Raw genomic sequence first — 19519 nt, 5'->3', positions numbered from 1 at the left:
CGTATCACATGGTGCATAAATATTAGCAATGATAAAATCTTGACCGGTAAGAATCACCTTCCCTTTAATAACCAGAACATGTCTGAAATCTATTCAAAATTTCAAACATGTAGTGTATTTTCATTTGATAAATTCTACGGATATACTCTGTCTCCACTCATTCTTCTAACCTTTCAAATAAGACAAATATTCCATATATTTAAAATTTTCCCCTAAAAAAATATATTTGGAAATTTTTTCTCTGAATTTCTTTTCATCAGAAGTTTATTCATCCAAATATAATGTAAATTCCTTTGATACTTCAACAAAACATGTACATTTTTCCAGCAAAATTACTAAACCAACCTCTCTCTTTTTTTTTTTTTTTGAATGAACCACTTTTTTCCTTTTTTTTTTTGGACATAAATAAACCACTTTTTTCCACTATGATGATTATTCTTTTTCACGTGCTCAACATTATAAATGTTACACGCACAGCACCAATAACAGCCACACGAACAATTAAAATAAATATTAAATATCTAACCGTGAAATCGGTATCTAAATCATAACTCAATTAGTAAAAATATCAAAATTAATATGTCGAAACTCATGATCAATGATTGTTATCATTTAGTCGCATCTACAATAGAGATATTTAATTTTGAAATCTTAAAACAGATCTCACATATATACATCATTTTCTTTTTATTTTTTAATAATAATATTTAACAAATACTCAACCATTCCAATAAAGACTCTCTAACAAAATGTCTAAATAGATCCCACTAATAACACTTTATTATGTATATTTTAACAAAAACAACTCAACAATGATTATTTTAATAAAAAGTTGCGTGAGGTCCATTTAAGAAAAAAAAAAGTCTTAAATGAGACTTTCGGTCTTAAGAGACCTAAAAAAAAAAAATCAATAAAAATACATGTTAGATACCGGATCTTAAATGGTGAAGACCCCACTATTAAACATAGTAAAAAAAACATGAAATGAATCGGTGTGACTCTAGTAATAAAATAAATTTATTTATAGGGGAAAAAACCTACACTTATCTTGTTCATATATCATTATCACTCTTCTTTTTTTACTCATTCTTCATTTTCATTCACTTTTAGCTTCTGAGTCACACTCAACAAGTCCATACTAGCTTACAGCTTTCTGATTCTGCTTCTACCTGCCACTGCTTTCTTGGTAAGACTTCTATTATGCTATTCAATCTCCTTCTATTTCAAGCATTCTTTCTCATTGCAAGTTTTCATGACTTTTGTTGCAATTCAATCTTCTTTTCTTGGTAAAATGTTATGACTAATCTGTTACCTTACTCTATCATCTACATTACCCATTTTCTGCTATGTTTTTGCTTCAAGTTTTAAACTTTTTTACTGGGTTTCTTCAGTTTTTTTGATCTATTATTTTTTGTCTCACAAATCAAGAACCTTGTGCATTTGTGTACAATTTCAGCTAAAAAAAACTATGTTTTTATTTATTTTTTATTTTTTGAGCATTTAACGCTGCTGCATACCCAATCCTAGATTTGAACCCAAGACTTTGGTTAAATTAGAAGAGACTCGTGTCATCTCATCTAAGCGCTTTTTGGTTTGAGTATGTGTTTAAATGAAAAATAGTGTAGTATTTATTGATTATTTCTTCAATCTTTTGTATTTCAGATGGTTTGTGACTATTTGTACTACACATTCAAGTGCATTTAAGGAAGTATAAGTTTTAATCTAGAGATTGCATTATCTTGAAAACCATGAAAGGAAAGGGCCGAAGAAGTGGCGGTACGGTTCAATTGGATTACCTAATTCACATACAAGAACTTAAGCCTTGGCCTCCATCACAATCTCTCAGATCTATTAAATCTGTATTGATACAATGGGAGAATGGTGAACGAACTTCTGGGTCTACCAAACCTGTTTCCGCTTCACTTGGTGAAGGAAAAGTCGAGTTTAATGAGTCTTTTAGGCTTTCTGCGACACTGGTGAAGGATATGTCTGTTAAAAATGTTGATGCTTTCCAGAAGAATACTTTGGAGTTTAACTTGTTTGAGCCTAGAAGGGAGAAGATTGTTAAAGGTCAGTTGCTTGGGACTGCCATCGTAGACTTAGCGGACTGTGGAATACTTAGAGAGACTTTAAGCGTTAGTGTACCATTGAATTGCAAGAGGAACTACAGAAACACGGATCAGCCGATTTTATTTGTTAAAATCGAGCCTGTTGAAAAGAACCGCACTAAGTCCACGTTGAAGGACACTTTGTCAAAGGAAAATTGCGATGGTGGCGGTGATTCTGTTTCGGCATTGATGAACGGAGAGTATGCTGAGGAAGCTGAGATTGATGCTATTACTGATGATGATGTTTCCTCTCATTCGTCTATGGCTGCAGTTATAAATTCTCCCGATTGTGAAGAGGTACTCCTGTTTTCCCCTATTCTATCCTTTCATTCGTAGAAGCAACATAAATTTCTTTTACTAAAACCAATGATAATAATGTGTGACTGTTTTTATTGTCCTTCATTCCTGTTCCATGAATAAGATCACAAAGTTAGGACCCTTTCACATAAACTGTTCTAATTAATCAATGCAACGAAAATAAGAAATTCTATTTCCGTGTCATTATCAGCATACCGTCTGCTTGCTGTGCATATCTAAGCCATATAGTGATTGCTACTGAATTGCAGAATGGAAAAGCTCGGAAAAATGGTAGGAATGACAAGGAACATCACTTGGTTTCAGAAACAAGGATTGAAAATTTTAGTATGATGCAACAGGATATGTCATATACGGAAGCATCCTCTAATGTCGGGAGTTCAATAAATGGTCATAGTTCTATGACAAATATTCCCAATCATGGTTTAGAGACAACCCAAAAGCAAGTTGATTCTCCTAGTGCAGATTATTCTCCCATATCCTTGGAGGAAAATTCTCTGAGTAGGTCCAAAAGCAGTGGTCATGAAAATTTAAATCAGGAGATTCAAGAAAAGGCTTCTCTAGATAGTAATCACTTCATAAATAAGAATTCAGACTCAGTAAACTGTGATGGTTTGGAAATTGAAGACAAATTAAGGGAGAGATGCGAGGAAGCCGACAAATATTGTGTTAAGGAAGGAGGAAGTGATGAATATTACTATAATTCCGTCGAGGACAAGCTTAGCAATGATCCAAAGAGTGAAAGATCGAAATACGTAAAGTCTGTGAGGTCATCCGGAGACTTAACTAGGAGTACTGGATTGCTCGGTAACAATTATCATGCTGAGGTAAAGGAAAATGGCATTAATGGAGATGCTCAAAACAACGGAGGGAACATCAGAAGCGGTGAAAGAAAAGATAGTAAGATTTATCCACGGGATGCCAAAAACACAAGTTTAGATAGCAAGATTGAGCAGTTGGAAAACAAGATAAATATGCTTGAAGGAGAGTTAAGAGAAGCTGCTTCGATTGAGGCTGCTTTATATTCCGTAGCTGCTGAGCATGGAAGCTCCATGAGTAAGGTTCATGCCCCAGCTCGACGCCTTTCCAGGCTGTACCTTCATGCTTGTAAAGAAAATATTCCAGCAAGAAGGTCTGGTGCAGCTAAAAGTGCTGTTTCAGGATTAGTACTTGTTGCAAAGGCATGTGGAAATGATGTACCAAGGTGAGTCATTAGGCTTTTACTGTGTTTTATGATAAGTACACTGTTTCTGCATTTTATTCTAACTATTTGGTTTTATCCCATCACTAGCCATGAAGTACTGAAACAAAGACACTTGACACATAGACACTTCATATTGTAAGAAAGTGGAAGTGGTAGAATCTAACAATCATGTGTTAGTATTGTGTCGGCGTCGGACAATGATACATATCTTTGATCTAAACTGTCGGTGCTAAATGGATCACTAGTCAAGCCAATATTTTGAAGTGTCCTTGAGTATAAAGCATCTAAAGGTGCTTTAACATGTAAAGTTTGGAATTGGTTTTTAGTTCACAAAAGTTTATTTGTCTTTAATTACTTAAGAAAACTAAAGCCTATGTGGCATGAATAGAATTGTTAATTATGCTGACTTCTTACACGTCTTCCACTGTCGGGACATTTTCTAAATCGAGATGGAGCATATTCTGAATAAATAAAAGTTGAGACAAGTGACATTAGCAGATAAATTTCATGCATGAAATTCTAAATGAAAATGGATAAATTAATTACTAATGGTTGTTCATGTGGAATTATAGTCTCATTATGATTTCAGAACTGTACCAACTTCCTATTAATTAAAATCTTGCATTTGGTTACAGGTTGACATTTTGGTTATCAAATTCTATTGTTTTGAGAACAATTATAAGCCAAACCACCAAGGATGTGGCACAATCAAATCGTTCCAGAACTAGTCCAAGAAGGAAGAGTGGAGAGGGAAATGCAAAGATAGTACAGCCATTAATTTGGAAAGGATTCTCTCCTAAGAAAAGCAAAAATTTAGAAGTTGAATATGGAGGTCTCGGTAAGTGGGATGACCCAAACATGTTCACATCAGGACTGGAAAAGGTTGAAACCTGGATCTTCTCTCGCATCGTGGAATCTATTTGGTGGCAGGTAACTCTTTTATTTCATGCTCCCTTTCGTTTTGACAATCCTAAGATTTCCTTACATGATGATTATTGTTATCGACAAATTCTATTAGTGTCTAACATAAACCATTGTTTATGTGTCCAGTCTCTGACTCCACATATGCAGCTTGTTGATGCAAAGATTATTCAAAAGGATGTGGGTTCTACAACTAGGAAAAGCTTTGCAAAGATGTCTAGCTCACATGATCAAGAGCTGGGAAATTTATCACTAGATATTTGGAAGAATGCTTTCAGAGAAGCCTGTGAAAGGATCTGTCCCGTCCGAGCTGGAGGGCATGAGTGTGGCTGTCTTCCTGTGCTGCCTAGATTGGTTAGTTCATCAAGTTCTTTTGTCCTTTTTTTTACTATGCTAAAAAGTACTGAACCATTTTTTGTTGTTCTTTTTCGGTTGTCATTTTTTTGTAGGTTTAATTAGCATGGGTAGGGTAAGATCTTTGAAATGGATAATTCTGTAAATAAAAGAATAATAAGAAATGTATGCATTTGCTCTGTCAGTGAATGAAAAAATGAATTGTAAAGATAGTTGATTTTATGGAACTGTAAAGTTAAAAAGAATATTGTTTATAGAATTGAGTTAATAGAATGTCGATTTTATGGAATTGTAAAGAAATGTATGTATCTTTCTACTTCCTGACCTCATATCTGGTAGGTGTAATGTATGATAGTAAAAATTAAAAGGGGTCTTTTTTCTTTTTAATAAAAGAAACTGTTAACAGATTGCATTAGGTATGCGTTTAGTATCTACGACTCGTATATCATAAAATACTGTTAACCATTGTATAGTGGCAATAATGATTAATGAAAGTTATATAAGTTGTGCCTTTTATGCTGGTATTGATTCATTCTTGTGAATCACGGGGTTGACATGGAAGGTATCTTTGACTCATGATTAAAATCTTCGCTAGCGCTTAGTGTCTCCAATTGAATCCTCATGCGAGGAATATGGGATTCAAACAGTATGATCTGTGCTAATTGCTCAAGGATGAATACTAACACTTGCAACTCCACCAAATGGTGTTATCTGTAAATATAGTAATCAGTGTGGCGTTTCAATTAACATTGGTAGCATTTTTGTAACTTTAGGTAATGGAGCAGTGCATAGCCAGATTAGATGTTGCTATGTTCAATGCCATTCTTCGGGAATCTGCTGATGACATTCCATCTGATCCTATATCCGATCCAATTAGTGATCCCAAGGTTCTCCCGATTCCACCTGGTAAATCAAGCTTTGGAGCTGGTGCGCAGCTAAAAACTGCGGTAACATTCTGATCTCAAATATTTTTTGTGCAAGCTATAGAATCTAGCCATCCACTCATTAATTTAATTCAAACATACAGACTTAGGTCCAACTTTCTACATGTAATCTCTTTGTATCTTGATTGTTATTTAAGGTTAATCTTCTTTTTTCGTTTTTGTATCAAATTTCTCAGGTTGGTAACTGGTCAAGATGGCTTACCGACCTTTTTGGTATGGATGATGACGACTCACTTAAGGATAAAGATGACGACATTGATAACAATGATGGAAATGAATCCTTCAAGGCTTTCCATCTTCTTAATGCACTGAGTGATCTCTTGATGCTTCCTAAGGATATGTTGTTAAGTGCATCCATCCGAAAAGAGGTTAGCAAATGAACTTATCCTTTTCTTCATCCAGTTTTTAAATTGTTGCAAGTTTTTTCTTGATCATGGTGTAAGGATTTTTGTTTGTTAAGGTCTGTCCAATGTTTGGTGCATCAATAATCAAGAAGATTCTAGACAATTTTGTCCCAGATGAATTTTGCCCCGATCCAATTCCCACAGCTGTGTTTGAAGCTCTGGACTCACAGGTTAGATAAATCACATTTGCATATTTCTTTTTGTACCTTTATTTTATTAATAGTATTTTGCTTATGATATTTCATATGCCTGATTATATACATGATTACATGCATTTTACACATTTGGCAGGATGATCTCGAGGATGAAGAGGAGTCTGTCAACAACTTCCCATGCATTGCTGCTCCCATTGTATATTCACCTCCACGAGCAACAGTGATTACAGACATTGTAGGGGAGATTGGAAGTGAATTTCAGCCTAGTCAGTTGAGAAGAAGCAGATCATCTGTTGTAAGGAAGTCGCACACCAGTGATGACGAGCTCGATGAATTAAACTCCCCATTATCTTCAATTTTATTTACAAATTCCTCCTCACCAGTATCAACAAAACCCAACTGGAAGAAAGTTAGTCACAATGAGGCTTCTGTCAGATATGAACTTCTCAGGAATGTTTGGATGAACAGCGAGTAACCCTGCAGATATGAGATTTTACCCTTCCTGTAACAATTATTGGATATGTTGTAAAAAGATATATAATAGTATAGCTTTAGCAGAGGAGTAACAACTAATATAGTAAAGGTTATATAATACAGTCTCAGTTATTGGATACGGTGTAATAAAGTATAATAAGGCCATGCCATGGTAGGTTATGCTTTGCCTTTATTTAATGACTTCATATTCTGTGTTTACTTTATGTGGTTTGCCTCATAATTGAAAAGCTGAAGAATTTGTGGATTCAAATATCAATCACGGAACTACTAATAACTAGAAGAAAAAACAATTTGGATTTTCCATTACATTGATTACAAATTTGTAACATAATTGGCTGTAGTAAACAAAATCTGAAACTAACACGTGAAAGCCCTAAAGTTTGAACCTCACATGCTTTGAACTTGAAACTAGTGTAACGTGTCCTTTACTTTTTAGTTTCTGGGACCAGACAAGTTACTAGAAACTAGGAAAGAAAAGGAATGGAACACAATTGAAACAAAAAAGGACTCATCACGCGGTCACTACTACAAATTTGTGGTCATACTCATACATTGTGTATTTGATTCTTAATTGGACAGCTTCACTACAGAACAAACTTAACATACTCAAAATTTCCAAAATCAAAATCACCAATAATTGGAACACTATCACAAAATTTCGATTAAATTCTACTGGCTCTCTCATATTCACATATGGTATAATGCCGAGGAGTGATCGATGGGGTGCCACATGGAAGATTGATGCCCTTCAGGCAGTCAACTTCTGAGAAGAACTAAGAGCATTAATATGCTGGAGATGCAGTGCAGCAAGAAGTCCCTGCCAGGTTTCTCCCTGTCCACCAGCTACTTCGAAATTCAGAAGTTTCTTCTGCTTCCTGTAGTAATCTTCCAACATCTTGGACTACAAACAAAAGATACCCACACAGAAAAATAGATTAGTACAAGTATTAACACGGTAACTACAACATCTTAGAATCAATGATGGGGAAATGAAACATTTGAAACCACCCACATATAAGAAAGATTATATATAGTGAGTCACCTCTTCTGCACGTTTCTGGACATATTCATCCTGCGATTGCTTGGTTGGGGTCCAAGAACTGGTCTTAAAAATATGTTCTTGGCACGAAGTAAATTTTCGAAGTCCTAGTTTATTTTTCATTAATTCCTCTTGCGGACATTTGAAATTTACCACTAGATCAACATGAGCAACGTGATTGAGAATTTCCTGCAAAACAGTCAGGGAACAAAGCAAATTTAAAGATGGAACAAACATGCAAAATAAGCATTCAGGTTGAACTTAATTTCCTTTGAAGAATTGAATAGTATTTAGAACTATAGTGATTAGCAGACATGATACAACAAATAATTCTTACAAATATATCTAACTAATACTCCGTTCCTTTTGAAGTGTCGTTTAACTGTGGATTTAGCGGAACGGAGGGAGTACCAATAAAAAACTCAAGATACATAAAGTGCCAACCAGAATAATTAAACACTTATTGAACAAGTGCTTATCATATAAAAGATTATGATAAGACTGAAAATGGAATGAGGGTAAACCTTCAACTTAACCAAAAACAGCTTATAAACATTTGAAGTTATTTTCAAAAGCTCTTCCAAACACTTATATACCATAAACAGGTCGAGACTCAAGACTCCAAAAAACCTACTTCAAATACCCTAGAATAATATAATAGTAAAATAAAGACAACAGAACATTTATATACTTATTTGAATTTTTAATATTATCTTGAAATTAATATTGCTAACTTTTATTTAATATTAAGAATTGGTATGCATGAAACAAACTTACAGCTTGCATTCTTGTTCGAGGAATTCCATCAAGAATGAATCCAGTTTCACCTCTATCGTATCCATCTTCCAGCCTCTTCGATAATAGAGCAAAAATGATTTCCTCAGGTACAATTTTTCCATGATCCAAGGCACCCGCTATCTGAATTAGAACAAAAAAAAAACCACAATCAAACACTAACAAAAATAAAAAAATTTCTTCGATACACCATCAACTACAATGTCAACAAATCACAATCTACCTTTATTTATATGCGTGGCTTCATAAATATCTATGAATTGAAGTTAAACATTTTGAATATTAACTAACTAAACACATCACAGAATCACAACAAATTCAAAAGGTAAACACAGACACACATGACACCAGACACGACATGAACACACTTGACACCAATAATAATTTGACAAAATGACATAATTCAATGCAATCACATGAGTCAGTGTTGTGTGTTGATTTTTAAACGTGTCAGACAGACACCCTGACACCGACACCGAACACTCTTTTGATCAGAAATGTAGGTACCACAGAGTTTACTAGCAAGATAATTATTTGTATTACGGTAATTACTAATCACAAGTACTTAATTTAATGTGATTATCACTTTTCTTTTTTCATTTCACTTTAATCAAAAAAGAAATTTTCTTCTCTTTTACAACAAAATAAAGCTATAAACTTTAACCTGTAACGGTTAAATAGCAATGATTATGAAGAAATTAACAGTTAATAATATGAAATTATGAAAAATGATTACCTGCTGATAAAGAGAAGAACGAGGGTTAAGTTCTTGATGAAGAAGCGAAGCCATAGAAATGTGAGGAACTTCTAGAAGCTTCGAGAGTCTTTCAGCGAAAACATGTCTCTTAGCACCAGGTTCACCAATCATAACCCACTGAATACCACGTTCTGGGGCTGAACCTTCCGTGTCAAGCATGCCACGTGGCGCGTTATAGTTCAAATCTTCATCTTCGTCGTCGTCGTAGCTGTATTGAAGCGCAGCTGCAGATCCGAATGGACGGTTGAGGGTTTTCAGCGACGGTGAAATCGCTCTCAGCCGTGCGATCGCGGACATGGTGGCGATGTTGCGAAAGAGAAAAATGAGTGTGTGTGGCTGCGGAATGTGGAAGGAGAAGGAGGAACGTTGTTTGAGGTTTTAAGAGGGTGCGGGGTTAGAGAAATGACATTGGTTTGATGGGGGAATTACGAGAGTGCCATTGTTTGGTGCGTGGCGGGAGTGAGTTTTGCTTTGTTGACTTTTGTTGTGATTGGTGGAGTGAAGATAGATTCGTTGGACGGTTGGAAATGATTTTAGGTCTATTTTTGTATGCAGGTTAGTGTGATTCAGGGTGACAACATGTTATGCAAGCACTTGAGTAATAGGGTGTTCATAAGTTGCAAATCGAAAGAGTGGCGTCAAAGGATAATTAGAAAAATGAGATTTAAATTGTACATTTCAGAAACACTAATGATATATGCTTCGAAAAACACACGATGCGTTCAAAAAACATACTTTTTTAGGTGTCTATTTAATAAAACAACACGTGCGTACACATTATGTTCCATAATTAATTCTTTTTGAGCAGTTGTTCCATAATTATTAATACAATTAAATTGATGATGATATTATTAGTTAAAAACAATGACCGCTAGTAAAATAAATGACTATTTATTTAACAAAACAAAAAACCACCAAGTATTGTTGCATAATCACTTTCCCCTTCCTCTATATGCAATCCGATCCAAGGAAATGTGATTCTCACCTCAAAATTCATTCACAGTTGCACAACTTTGCTTGCAAAGAAAGAAATAATAAAAGTATGCATAAGAAGGGGTAGGTTGAGTTGACTTTATCAACTTTGCCCCTCGCATAAACAGTCAACTCAACTGCTAGGGGTAGGGCACAGCTAGCCGTCAACTTTTTGGCAGACTTTATCAGGTTGAGTTGACAAGGTAATGACAACAGCAGAGATTCTCTACTGGATTCCCGTTTGCCAGGGGCAGGTTGTGGCATAACCCCTGGTATATTGTCTGCAAAATCAGAAGCTGTCAGCCATTTCAAATTTCATTTTCAAGGTAAAAAAAAAAACAATGGATCTTGTCCTTTTGTGAGGGGTTCATCCCTGTCAAATGGTAAGTGGATCCAGAAATGGCTTTGGCAATTTACCAGAGGTTTTCCTTGGCATATGTTGTGTCAAATTTGCCAAGGGTTTCATGCCCCTGTCAAAATCACTGGCAAAAGGTAATGTTTCTTGTAGTGTAAGGTTTTAAACGAAACAAAATTCAGATTAAGTTCAAAAAACATGACATTACACGACATAGTCTGAATCCTTAGATAATAGACCAAGAAATTACGACAAAACTAAATAGGAAGACGACCAAAATTGGTGTAAACATCTCAAACTAAAAACAAAAAACGCAAAAAGGATATTCCAATTTTCAAAAAGATATGCATATCGATAAAATACATGTTAAATTAGAATACCAATTAAGCACTGGTATGAGAGGAAGGTTGTTCCATTTGCAAAAATCAAAATATCAAAATATAAGATTATTCTACTGTCTGTGTAATTTAAAACGGTTTAGGTTTTTTTTTTTTTTAGAGAAACATGGTTGAGGGTTTGCTATATATAGCCGAGTTTGCATGGAAATTAGGGTAGCCGAGTTTGTATGGAAATTAGGGTAGTCTTTTTGTAAACGTATTAAATAAGTCTACAGAAACAATAGATATATACAAACGATGACACAACAGGATAGGAATGAAAAGTTCATCAGTGAGGAGAAATATTAGGGATTGCTGCATTTTAGAGGGAATTTGTTAGGTTAAATTGGTGCGCTGCATTTTAGATGAAATTTGTTAGGTTAAATTGTTGTTAACCCAATGCAGCATTTTAGAGAAAAATTATTAAATTAAGTGTTGCAGACCTAATAAAATTAATAAATAAAATATTACCTCATTTTTTTCAAAGAAGGTTCTAGGTCATTATCCAAGGGATCTAATGTGTTGGTGGTGGAAACATATGGTTTCGTTCCTCTAGTGGTGTTGAATGTTATCGTGGACAATGTTGACTATTGATTGAAATCATGTGCTAACTATAAGATCCCGTTGAGAGGAAAGTACTATTTTATTTTTGATCCTTAGTGAAGTCACCAATTGATTCTCATCGGATCAGAGATTTGTGTTATGAATGGTAAATGTGTCCTTGAACTGGAAGGTCTTTGATCAGGAGCTTCCTTTATCTCCTGAGGGGTGGTGGTGTTCCTCGAAACACTACGACAATCAAGTTAGTAGGCGTTGTGGGTGAAAGGTATCTATAATAAAAAGTGAACGTATATGTGTGAGTTACATTTTATAGTCGTGAATTATGGTTTTTGACCGTTACACAATTACATGGACAGTTATCCCTTGGGGACACTTGTGAGCGTATCATGGCAAGTTGTCATTGTATTTGGACCCTGAGTCAGTTGTTTTAAGTCGAGTCCATGTCATATTTCGTTCATGCGCTAGCTAAGAGGGATACTCTCGTCCATGTTCATGTAGCGTTGATTTAGAGGCTAATGATATTCAATAACATACATTGGAAAGGAATTTGATTCCCAATAAAATGCTTATTTATCCTACACTTATTATTTTTCACATCTTCATTAAAAACCAAAATCATGAACTTTTTCACCATATGCATATTATTTTTCAGTATATTCGTATTTACAAATATTTCCTAAAAATCAACACAAAAATACGACAGTCCCTCAATATGAAAGAAAACATGAATTAGTATAAGAAGTTAAGGTACAAGGACTGTATCCTTTTGTCCATACTCTTTTGTCGCAATCCCGCAAAATTGATTTATATTGGAATTAATCCCTGTAAATGTAGGAAATATGTTTTAGTCCTTACAAACTAATATTATAGAGAAATATATTACATGTTACATGGCAAAATCCGGTATAAACCATTTTCTCAAAGAACTTAAACAAAAGAACAATGATCAAAAGTAAAATGAAAAATATTTTAATCAAACAAAATAAATTGAAGAGACTAAAACAAAAAAGTGGTATATAATTCGCATGGACCAAATACATTTGAGAAGTTTTATGAACATTATTTTTCTAACATTCTCTGTAATCACCACTTCTATGTACGAAAATTGTTCATTCCCTTAACTCAGCTAAAGTTAACTTCCGCTGGATATTTTTCAGTTAGAGATAACTCTAAGTGAATTAAAGGAATGCACCATTTTAAAAGAGAGAAGATTTATTTTCTCCATGTAGATACCATAATTTAGAAATGAGTAAATGTTAAATAAAGTGTTAAAAGAAAAATGTTAACATTCTTCCTACATATTTAAACCCAACAGAGATTAAACTATTTCCCTCAAAAAAACTCTTTGATAGTTTTTCCGATGAAAAATTCAATTTTTTTTTAACTTTCCCGGCAATAGCTTGCTAAGCACATTGAACTGACGTGCGATGGAAGAAACTGAAGAACCAGTTCTTTCTCATTCTCACAAAGGTCCATCTCTCTCTCTCTCTCTCTCTCTCTCTCTCTCTCTCTCTCTCTCTCTCTCTTTCAATGAACTTCTTTATAAACCGAACCAAATTCTTCTACTGTGCTGGGGTTTTCCTTACCTTCAATTTCTTCTAATTTCACTTTCTATTCTGTGCAAAAAATTTCTTTCTTTTGTTGAGTTTTTTCTTTTCATGCTGAATTTACAGCTTCTAGCGTTCAAGGCTTGGATGTAGTGGTGGCAACAGCGAGCGGTTACCATGGATCTGAACGATTCAATCTCATTAAGCCGATTTCTCATTCCGGCTCCAATTATGTTGGGATGGTGTCGAAATCAATAACTCATGTCGTTAGTTTCTTTGTTTTTGCCATAGAACTTAACTTTTGATGGAAACTGTTAAAGATTCCACATTGGATGGATGAAAGATGACCTGAACAAGTTTTTATGAGCGGGGAGCACTGTGACACGGACACCAGACAAAACACTGGCAGGACATTCGTAAAAATTTGATTTAATGAACTAATGTGTCGGTGAAATATTTAAGTGACTTGATTATTTCTTCTTGATAGCTAGCTTTTAAAAGATGGCTCTCTAAATATTTAGATCAGTGTTGTTAAAAACGTGGCTATACCAGCGCTATTGTAGAGTGGAGTTTCATTATTTAGTTCAAAATACTGTGAAGTTGCGGCTCTATAATACTGTTGCATAGCAGAATTTGAACAAACATCTATTTTCCGTGATCCGCAATTGACAACATTGGTTTAGATACTCATTATATTCTTATAGTTACACGACACACATCCAGTGACAAATGGATTTTTGTTTCAATGAGCATTATGTATTTAACAATTTGCAGATTTTGGTGACATTTGGGAAATCACATTCTGTTTACGGTCCAATGTTTGTGTTTCATTGCTCAGGTGTGTTGGAAGTTTGAAGGAAAGAAATATGACATTGCCCGTAAGTTTAGAATACATATAGTCAGCCACCGTTGGGTTGAAGACTAGGCGTGTCCCAGAAGATTCTTATATCTTGCAAAGGTGAATTTGTTTTCTAGTTTCTTTTCTTTTTCTTCCCATCCATTTATTGCAGAGATATACCAAAGTGCATTGGATTTATAAAGTTATTATGGCCTTTTGTTAGAAAAAAAGAGATCACCGTGTGAAATTTTTGCTTGTATGTGAATTAAAATGACTGTTGAAAATGCACAAATATTCTATTTGGTGTTGAAAGTTTTGTTTTGAACCGTGTCAGGTTCAAACTGGAATTTACTGTTACAGGTATAAAACCCGTTCGCATGCCTAAATCTAGTAGTTAAACATTAAGAAAAGTTTGTTTTTTTATTGGTGTTAGTGCTAAAACCTCAATGGTTTTTGTTGTCCCGTGCTCTGTATCTGTTATGTGATGGGCTTCTTTGCGCGGAGTCTGAGTTTGCTGAAGATTGTTGTGTAGTTTGAGATTTGGCATCATTGATCTTTTTTTAACAAATAAGGCGATTATTTTTTTTCGAGTTCATGTTTCTGATGCTTCCCTTTGTTATATATGCTCCAACGGACCACAGTTGTTCCATTTAATCCCAACATATTTCTTATGGTGTCTGTTGAAAAGTGCCTTGAAATTGGATGCTAAGAAAATCACAATCGTGACACGATTTGGCAAGCGTGTCACGATTTTGCAAAGCCGTGAACATGTTTTGCTGGGAAAGTTTTCACGATAAGGTTGGTCGTATCTTGGATCGTACGCACCAAACGTGTCACAATTTGGGAAAACGTGACACAATTTTGACAGCTAAAAACTGCTATATAAGTGTTCTTTGCATATTTTGAAGGAGAGCTGGAAGAGAGAGAAACTTGGGAAATCAGAGGAGGTAACTTTAGGGTTGAGGGTCTTTGATTAGAGTTCTCTTGGGTTGGAAAACATTGTAAACACCTTGATTGAGTGAAAATCATTGAGTGTCCTGTTCATTGGTGAGATTGAGAAAATGGGTAGAAATAAGGACTGTTCATTGTGAGCTTGTTGAAGCTAATTTCTTGTAACCCATTTGTATCTCTTTGTAAGAACTCATCGATAGTGGATCGGAGAGATCCATCTCTCCCCTAGATTAGGTCAAATTGGACCGAACTAGGTCAACAATCTTTGGTGTGTTTGTTCCTCTCTTCTCTCCTTTTATCTTTTGCTTGTGGTTTTGTGCTTTTCACTTTGATTTCTAGATTAGATCTAGGTGTTGTTATTGTTGATTATTTCTTGTGTTCACTTTGATATCGGTTATTTCATTTGCTCCACACATCATAGCTTGTATTGGTGTGATTTTGAGTATGAATTCACAACAATTGGTGCCCACCGTGGGGCATATGAGTGAATTGGTTTAGTGAGTACCATGAGTTCAAAGTGGGATATTGAGAAGTTCACCGGAAGTAACGATTTTGGGTTATGGAAGGTAAAGATGCAAGCGGTGTTGATACAACAAAAGTGTGCGAAAGCTTTGAAGGGTGAAGGTGTGTTGCCGGTCACCATGACACAATCAGAGAAGACCGAGATGGTGGACAAGGCTTGGAGTGCCATTGTCTTGTGCCTCGGTGACAAAGTTCTTTGAGGGATGTCTTGTGCAACGTCGATGTGGTCAATGTTGGAGTCATTGTATATGACCAAGTCTTTGGCTCATAGGCAATTCCTTAAGCAACAACTCTACTCATTCAAGAGGGTGGAGTCAAAGACCGTGACGGAGCAATTAACGGAGTTCAACAAAATCCTTGATGATTTGGAGAACATTGAGGTGAAACTTGAGGACTAAGACAAGGCTATACTCTTGTTGTGTGCTCTACCGAGATCATTTGAATCATTCAAGGATACCATCCTCTATGGCAAACAAGGCACTGTCACATTGGAAGAAGTTCAAGCGGCTTTAAGAACCAAGGAGTTGACCAAGTCCAAGGACTTGAGAGCGGATGAAAACAGTGAAGGCCTTAGTGTTTCAAGAGGAAATGGTGGAGGTAGAGGTAACCGAGGAAGCTCAAAGAGCGGTAACAAGGATAAGTATAAGTGCTTTAAGTGTCACAAGTTTGGTCACTTCAAGAAGGATTGTCCGGAGGACAATGAGAACTCCGCGCAAGTTGTGTCTGAGGAGTATGAGGATGCAGGTATTTTGGTGGTGAGTTGTTGGGAGGATGAGGTTTCTCACCTTGGTATTGATGCCTTGTAGAGTGGTGCTCGTCTGGAGAGACATTAAACACTCAACATCAGCCTGGAGAGGCGGTGGGAAGAATATGGTTAGCCTGGAGAGGCGGTGTGAAGAGTACTCGTGATCAACCTTTGAGGTGGAGTTGCAAGGTAAAGACATAATATGTGTACGCATTTGGAAGTTGAGGTCGAGAAAGGTCAACTTGAGGTGGAGTTGATGACACCGAGAATGGTACGACTATGGAGGCCTTCGGTGCTATGCTCTAGTTGTGAGCATGTGAATTCTTCATGAGGACGGAATGCATCCCGGGGTTTGAAGAATGCATGGTGTGGCTTGTGTGATTACCTAAAAGACCACGGGTGATTGGATGCAAGGTGATCTTCAAGGAAGCGGGAGACGTTCCGTGATTGAAGAGGGTTTGGTGTAGACTTGTGGAGCTACATGGTGTAGTTGGATGCAAGGGAAAAGAAGAGGAAGATTGATGGTTGATGGTTAAAGTGACATCATCATCAATTTGAAGGCAAGGTGGAGAAATGTTGAAAAGTGCCTTGAAATTGTGATGCTGAGACGATTTGGCAAGCGTGTCACGATTTTGCGAAGACGTGAGCATGTTTTGCAGGGTGTCCAATTGTGACACGATTTTGGGAAAACGTGACACGATTTTCGGCTTGCTGGACAAGTTTTCAGGATAAGGTTGGTCGTACCTTGGGTCGTATGCACCAAACGTGTCACGATTTGGGAAAACGTGACACGATTTTGACAGCTACTGCTATATAAGTGTTCTTTGCAGATTTTGAAGGAGAGCTGGAAGAGAGAGAAACTTGGGAAATCAAAGGAGGTAACTTTAGGGTTGAGGGTCTTTGATTAGAGTTCTCTTGGGTTGGAAAACATTGTAAACACCTTGGGTGAGTGAAAATCATTGAGTGTCCTGTTTGTAACACCCCGTTACCCAAAATCAATTTAATACAAAATATTCATCAGAGTAATTCATCAAACGGGCATGCTACACTACATTTCAAAATTTCTTAAATAGAAAATAAAACTATTTAGTTAAACATCTTTCATAAACTTCAATAATTATTTGCAGCGGAGTATTCTCAACGTTAAAATCCATCATCAACATAATCCAAAGCATTAAGTTTGTTCAACAATAACAAAAGAGCTACATCAGCTTAATCCAAAATTCGATGCATAAGAATAAACATAAACATAAAGACCCCATCCCAGACGTATCAAAGTCCTAGACATTGAGCCACCACCTACTACTCAGGATCACCTGCAAGTTACCCATAGGAAGGGCAACATTTTCAAGCAGAAGGGGGTGAGATTCACAACAATAAAATATAGATATTAAAATCATCAATTGAATCTAACACCTTATTAAACATCAATACATCATCTTGTAAATATAAATATATATTTCACAAAGCAACAACATCATCTTCAAATCAATTCATCATAATATATGTATAACTATATACTCATCAACAACATCATCATCATCATCAATATGACAATTACAACCAACAACAAAGACTCATGCATGACATGACGACACCACTAAGACCCCTCAATAAATGCAATTATGCATGTGGTACCAAAACAGGACCGAAGCCCCCACTGCTTTTGAATGGTTAAAGCATTCATCAGGACCGAAGCCCTCACCGCTGTGAACAACTAGTGCTCCAGGACATGAGTCCTCCCGCTGTTTATGCATATGCTATGGACCCACTTGTGTATATCTACATACAACTTGACCATGCATACATTCTCATATGACTCCGGAATTAAACAACATGTATGGTTTAGCACATACAACATACATCACAGTCATTATCAAAATCCACAATCAGTAATCCAGCAATCCAGAAAAAGGTGCACAATTAAACATAACAATGCTCAAACATCAACATCATTCAACAATATTCAAAACAGAATAAACACCTCAGGTTCTAGGCTACTCGCCTCGCGAGCACAACTGCTCGCTATGGCGAACTCATAAAATAGGTTGCTCGCCATGGCGAGTTCAAGGCGAACTCGAGGCGAGCGAAAATAAGGTGCTCTCGGGAGTTTTGACATTTTTCTCACTAAATCTTCATTTCTAAGTTCCCTATTCATCTTTTTAATCTGAAAATTGTCCCAGACCTCTCTAAAATCATCTAGGCACCTAAAACTATCCATATTATAGCTTATAACAACAATTCAAAAATCAAGTTTTAAACTGGGTTACTCGCCACGGCGAGTTGGTCTGCTCGCGAGGCGAGCGATGAACTTCTGTACGGGCAGAAAACAGGTTTTTCCCAAAAATCCCATTTTTCTTCAATTCACTCCCCAAATCAGTTTACAGATATGAAACTAAGTGCTGTCTACAACCAGAACCTAATTCTAACATCAGAACAACAATCTCTACCCCAAATCATCATTTCATCACAAAACCCAAAATCCCCAACTCTCACCAAAAACTCTGTTAACTCAAAATCAGAAATTAACATCTATACTACTGAAGCAAACATCACCCTTACCTTAAATTTGCAGAAGAAATGCACAACAATTGGTTTTCTTGGCTCTACTTGCTCTTCTCTCCCTTACTCCCAAAACTGTCAGTTTTTCACGTAAACTGCTTTCTGACTCTTTTCTTTCTTTCTTAACTTCCTACTCAACTCCCCTTTATTTCACTTAACTCCCCGTAAATTCTAATAAATTCTATTAACTCCCCAAACTCTAAAATAATAATTATTTCTCACCTAATTTAAATTAATATTAAAACCAACCATATAATAAAATATATCACACCACATAACCCCACAAATATTAATTAAAATCACATATAAGACTCTAATTAATTTAAAATAAATAAATATATCGACTAGGCGTTACACTGTTCATTGGTGAGATTGAGAAAATAGGTAGAAATTAGGGCTGTTCATTGTGAGCTTGTTGAAGCTAATTTCTTGTAACCCATTTGTATCTCTTTGTAAGAACTCATCGATAGTGGATTAGAGAGATCCATCTCTCCCCCATATTAGGTCATGTTAGACCGAACTGGGTCAAAAATCTTTGATGTGTTTGTTGCTCTCTTCTCTCCTTTTATCTTTTACTTGTGATTTTGTGTTTTTCACT

At 35.9% G+C, this 19519-nt stretch overlaps 2 protein-coding genes across 3 annotated transcripts; one reads left to right on the top strand and one right to left on the bottom strand.

Moving 5' to 3' along the window:
- The first annotated feature begins 1047 nt into the window (after positions 1-1047).
- LOC120576795 (uncharacterized) lies at positions 1048-7103 on the top strand. Of its 2 annotated transcripts, none has more exons than XM_039827274.1 (9): positions 1048-1186; positions 1663-2405; positions 2675-3627; positions 4263-4557; positions 4678-4902; positions 5676-5849; positions 6023-6214; positions 6307-6420; positions 6542-7103. In XM_039827274.1, the coding sequence occupies exons 2-9, from the start codon at positions 1749-1751 to the stop codon at positions 6878-6880; spliced, it is 2949 nt and encodes a 982-aa protein (XP_039683208.1). In that variant the 5' UTR covers positions 1048-1186; positions 1663-1748; the 3' UTR covers positions 6881-7103. The 2 variants fall into 2 exon arrangements, with proteins under 2 accessions (XP_039683208.1, XP_039683209.1); XM_039827275.1 differs by lacking the exon at positions 1048-1186 and adding an exon at positions 1214-1286.
- Positions 7104-7140: 37 nt separating this feature from the next.
- On the bottom strand, positions 7141-9857 carry LOC120576796 (probable adenylate kinase 7, mitochondrial). Its single transcript, XM_039827276.1, has 4 exons — positions 9471-9857; positions 8717-8857; positions 7943-8128; positions 7141-7801 (listed from the first exon to the last, which is right to left on the bottom strand). Exons 1-4 carry the CDS (start codon positions 9786-9788, stop codon positions 7649-7651), a joined length of 798 nt encoding a protein of 265 aa, XP_039683210.1. The 5' UTR covers positions 9789-9857; the 3' UTR covers positions 7141-7648.
- Positions 9858-19519: the final 9662 nt, after the last annotated feature.

This window comes from Medicago truncatula, chromosome 7 (genome assembly GCF_003473485.1).
Source record: "Medicago truncatula cultivar Jemalong A17 chromosome 7, MtrunA17r5.0-ANR, whole genome shotgun sequence".
Classification (NCBI taxonomy): domain Eukaryota; kingdom Viridiplantae; phylum Streptophyta; class Magnoliopsida; order Fabales; family Fabaceae; genus Medicago; species Medicago truncatula.
Note: the sequence above shows the minus strand (reverse complement) of the source record. Positions and strands in the feature narration are given on the sequence as shown.

Bases quoted from the DNA above. Each gene is read 5' to 3' on its own strand.
- LOC120576796 (XM_039827276.1), bottom strand. From the start codon at position 9,788: ATGTCCGCGATCGCACGGCTGAGAGCGATTTCACCGTCGCTGAAAACC. The intron at 8,858-9,470 runs GTAATCATTTTT...GTTCTAATTCAG, and splicing joins GTTCTTCTCTTTATCAGCAG to ATAGCGGGTGCCTTGGATCA. The intron at 8,129-8,716 runs GTAAGTTTGTTT...ACTGTTTTGCAG, and splicing joins CTCGAACAAGAATGCAAGCT to GAAATTCTCAATCACGTTGC.
- LOC120576795 (XM_039827274.1), top strand. From the start codon at position 1,749: ATGAAAGGAAAGGGCCGAAGAAGTGGCGGTACGGTTCAATTGGATTAC. The intron at 4,903-5,675 runs GTTAGTTCATCA...TTGTAACTTTAG, and splicing joins TTCCTGTGCTGCCTAGATTG to GTAATGGAGCAGTGCATAGC. The intron at 5,850-6,022 runs GTAACATTCTGA...CAAATTTCTCAG, and splicing joins GTGCGCAGCTAAAAACTGCG to GTTGGTAACTGGTCAAGATG.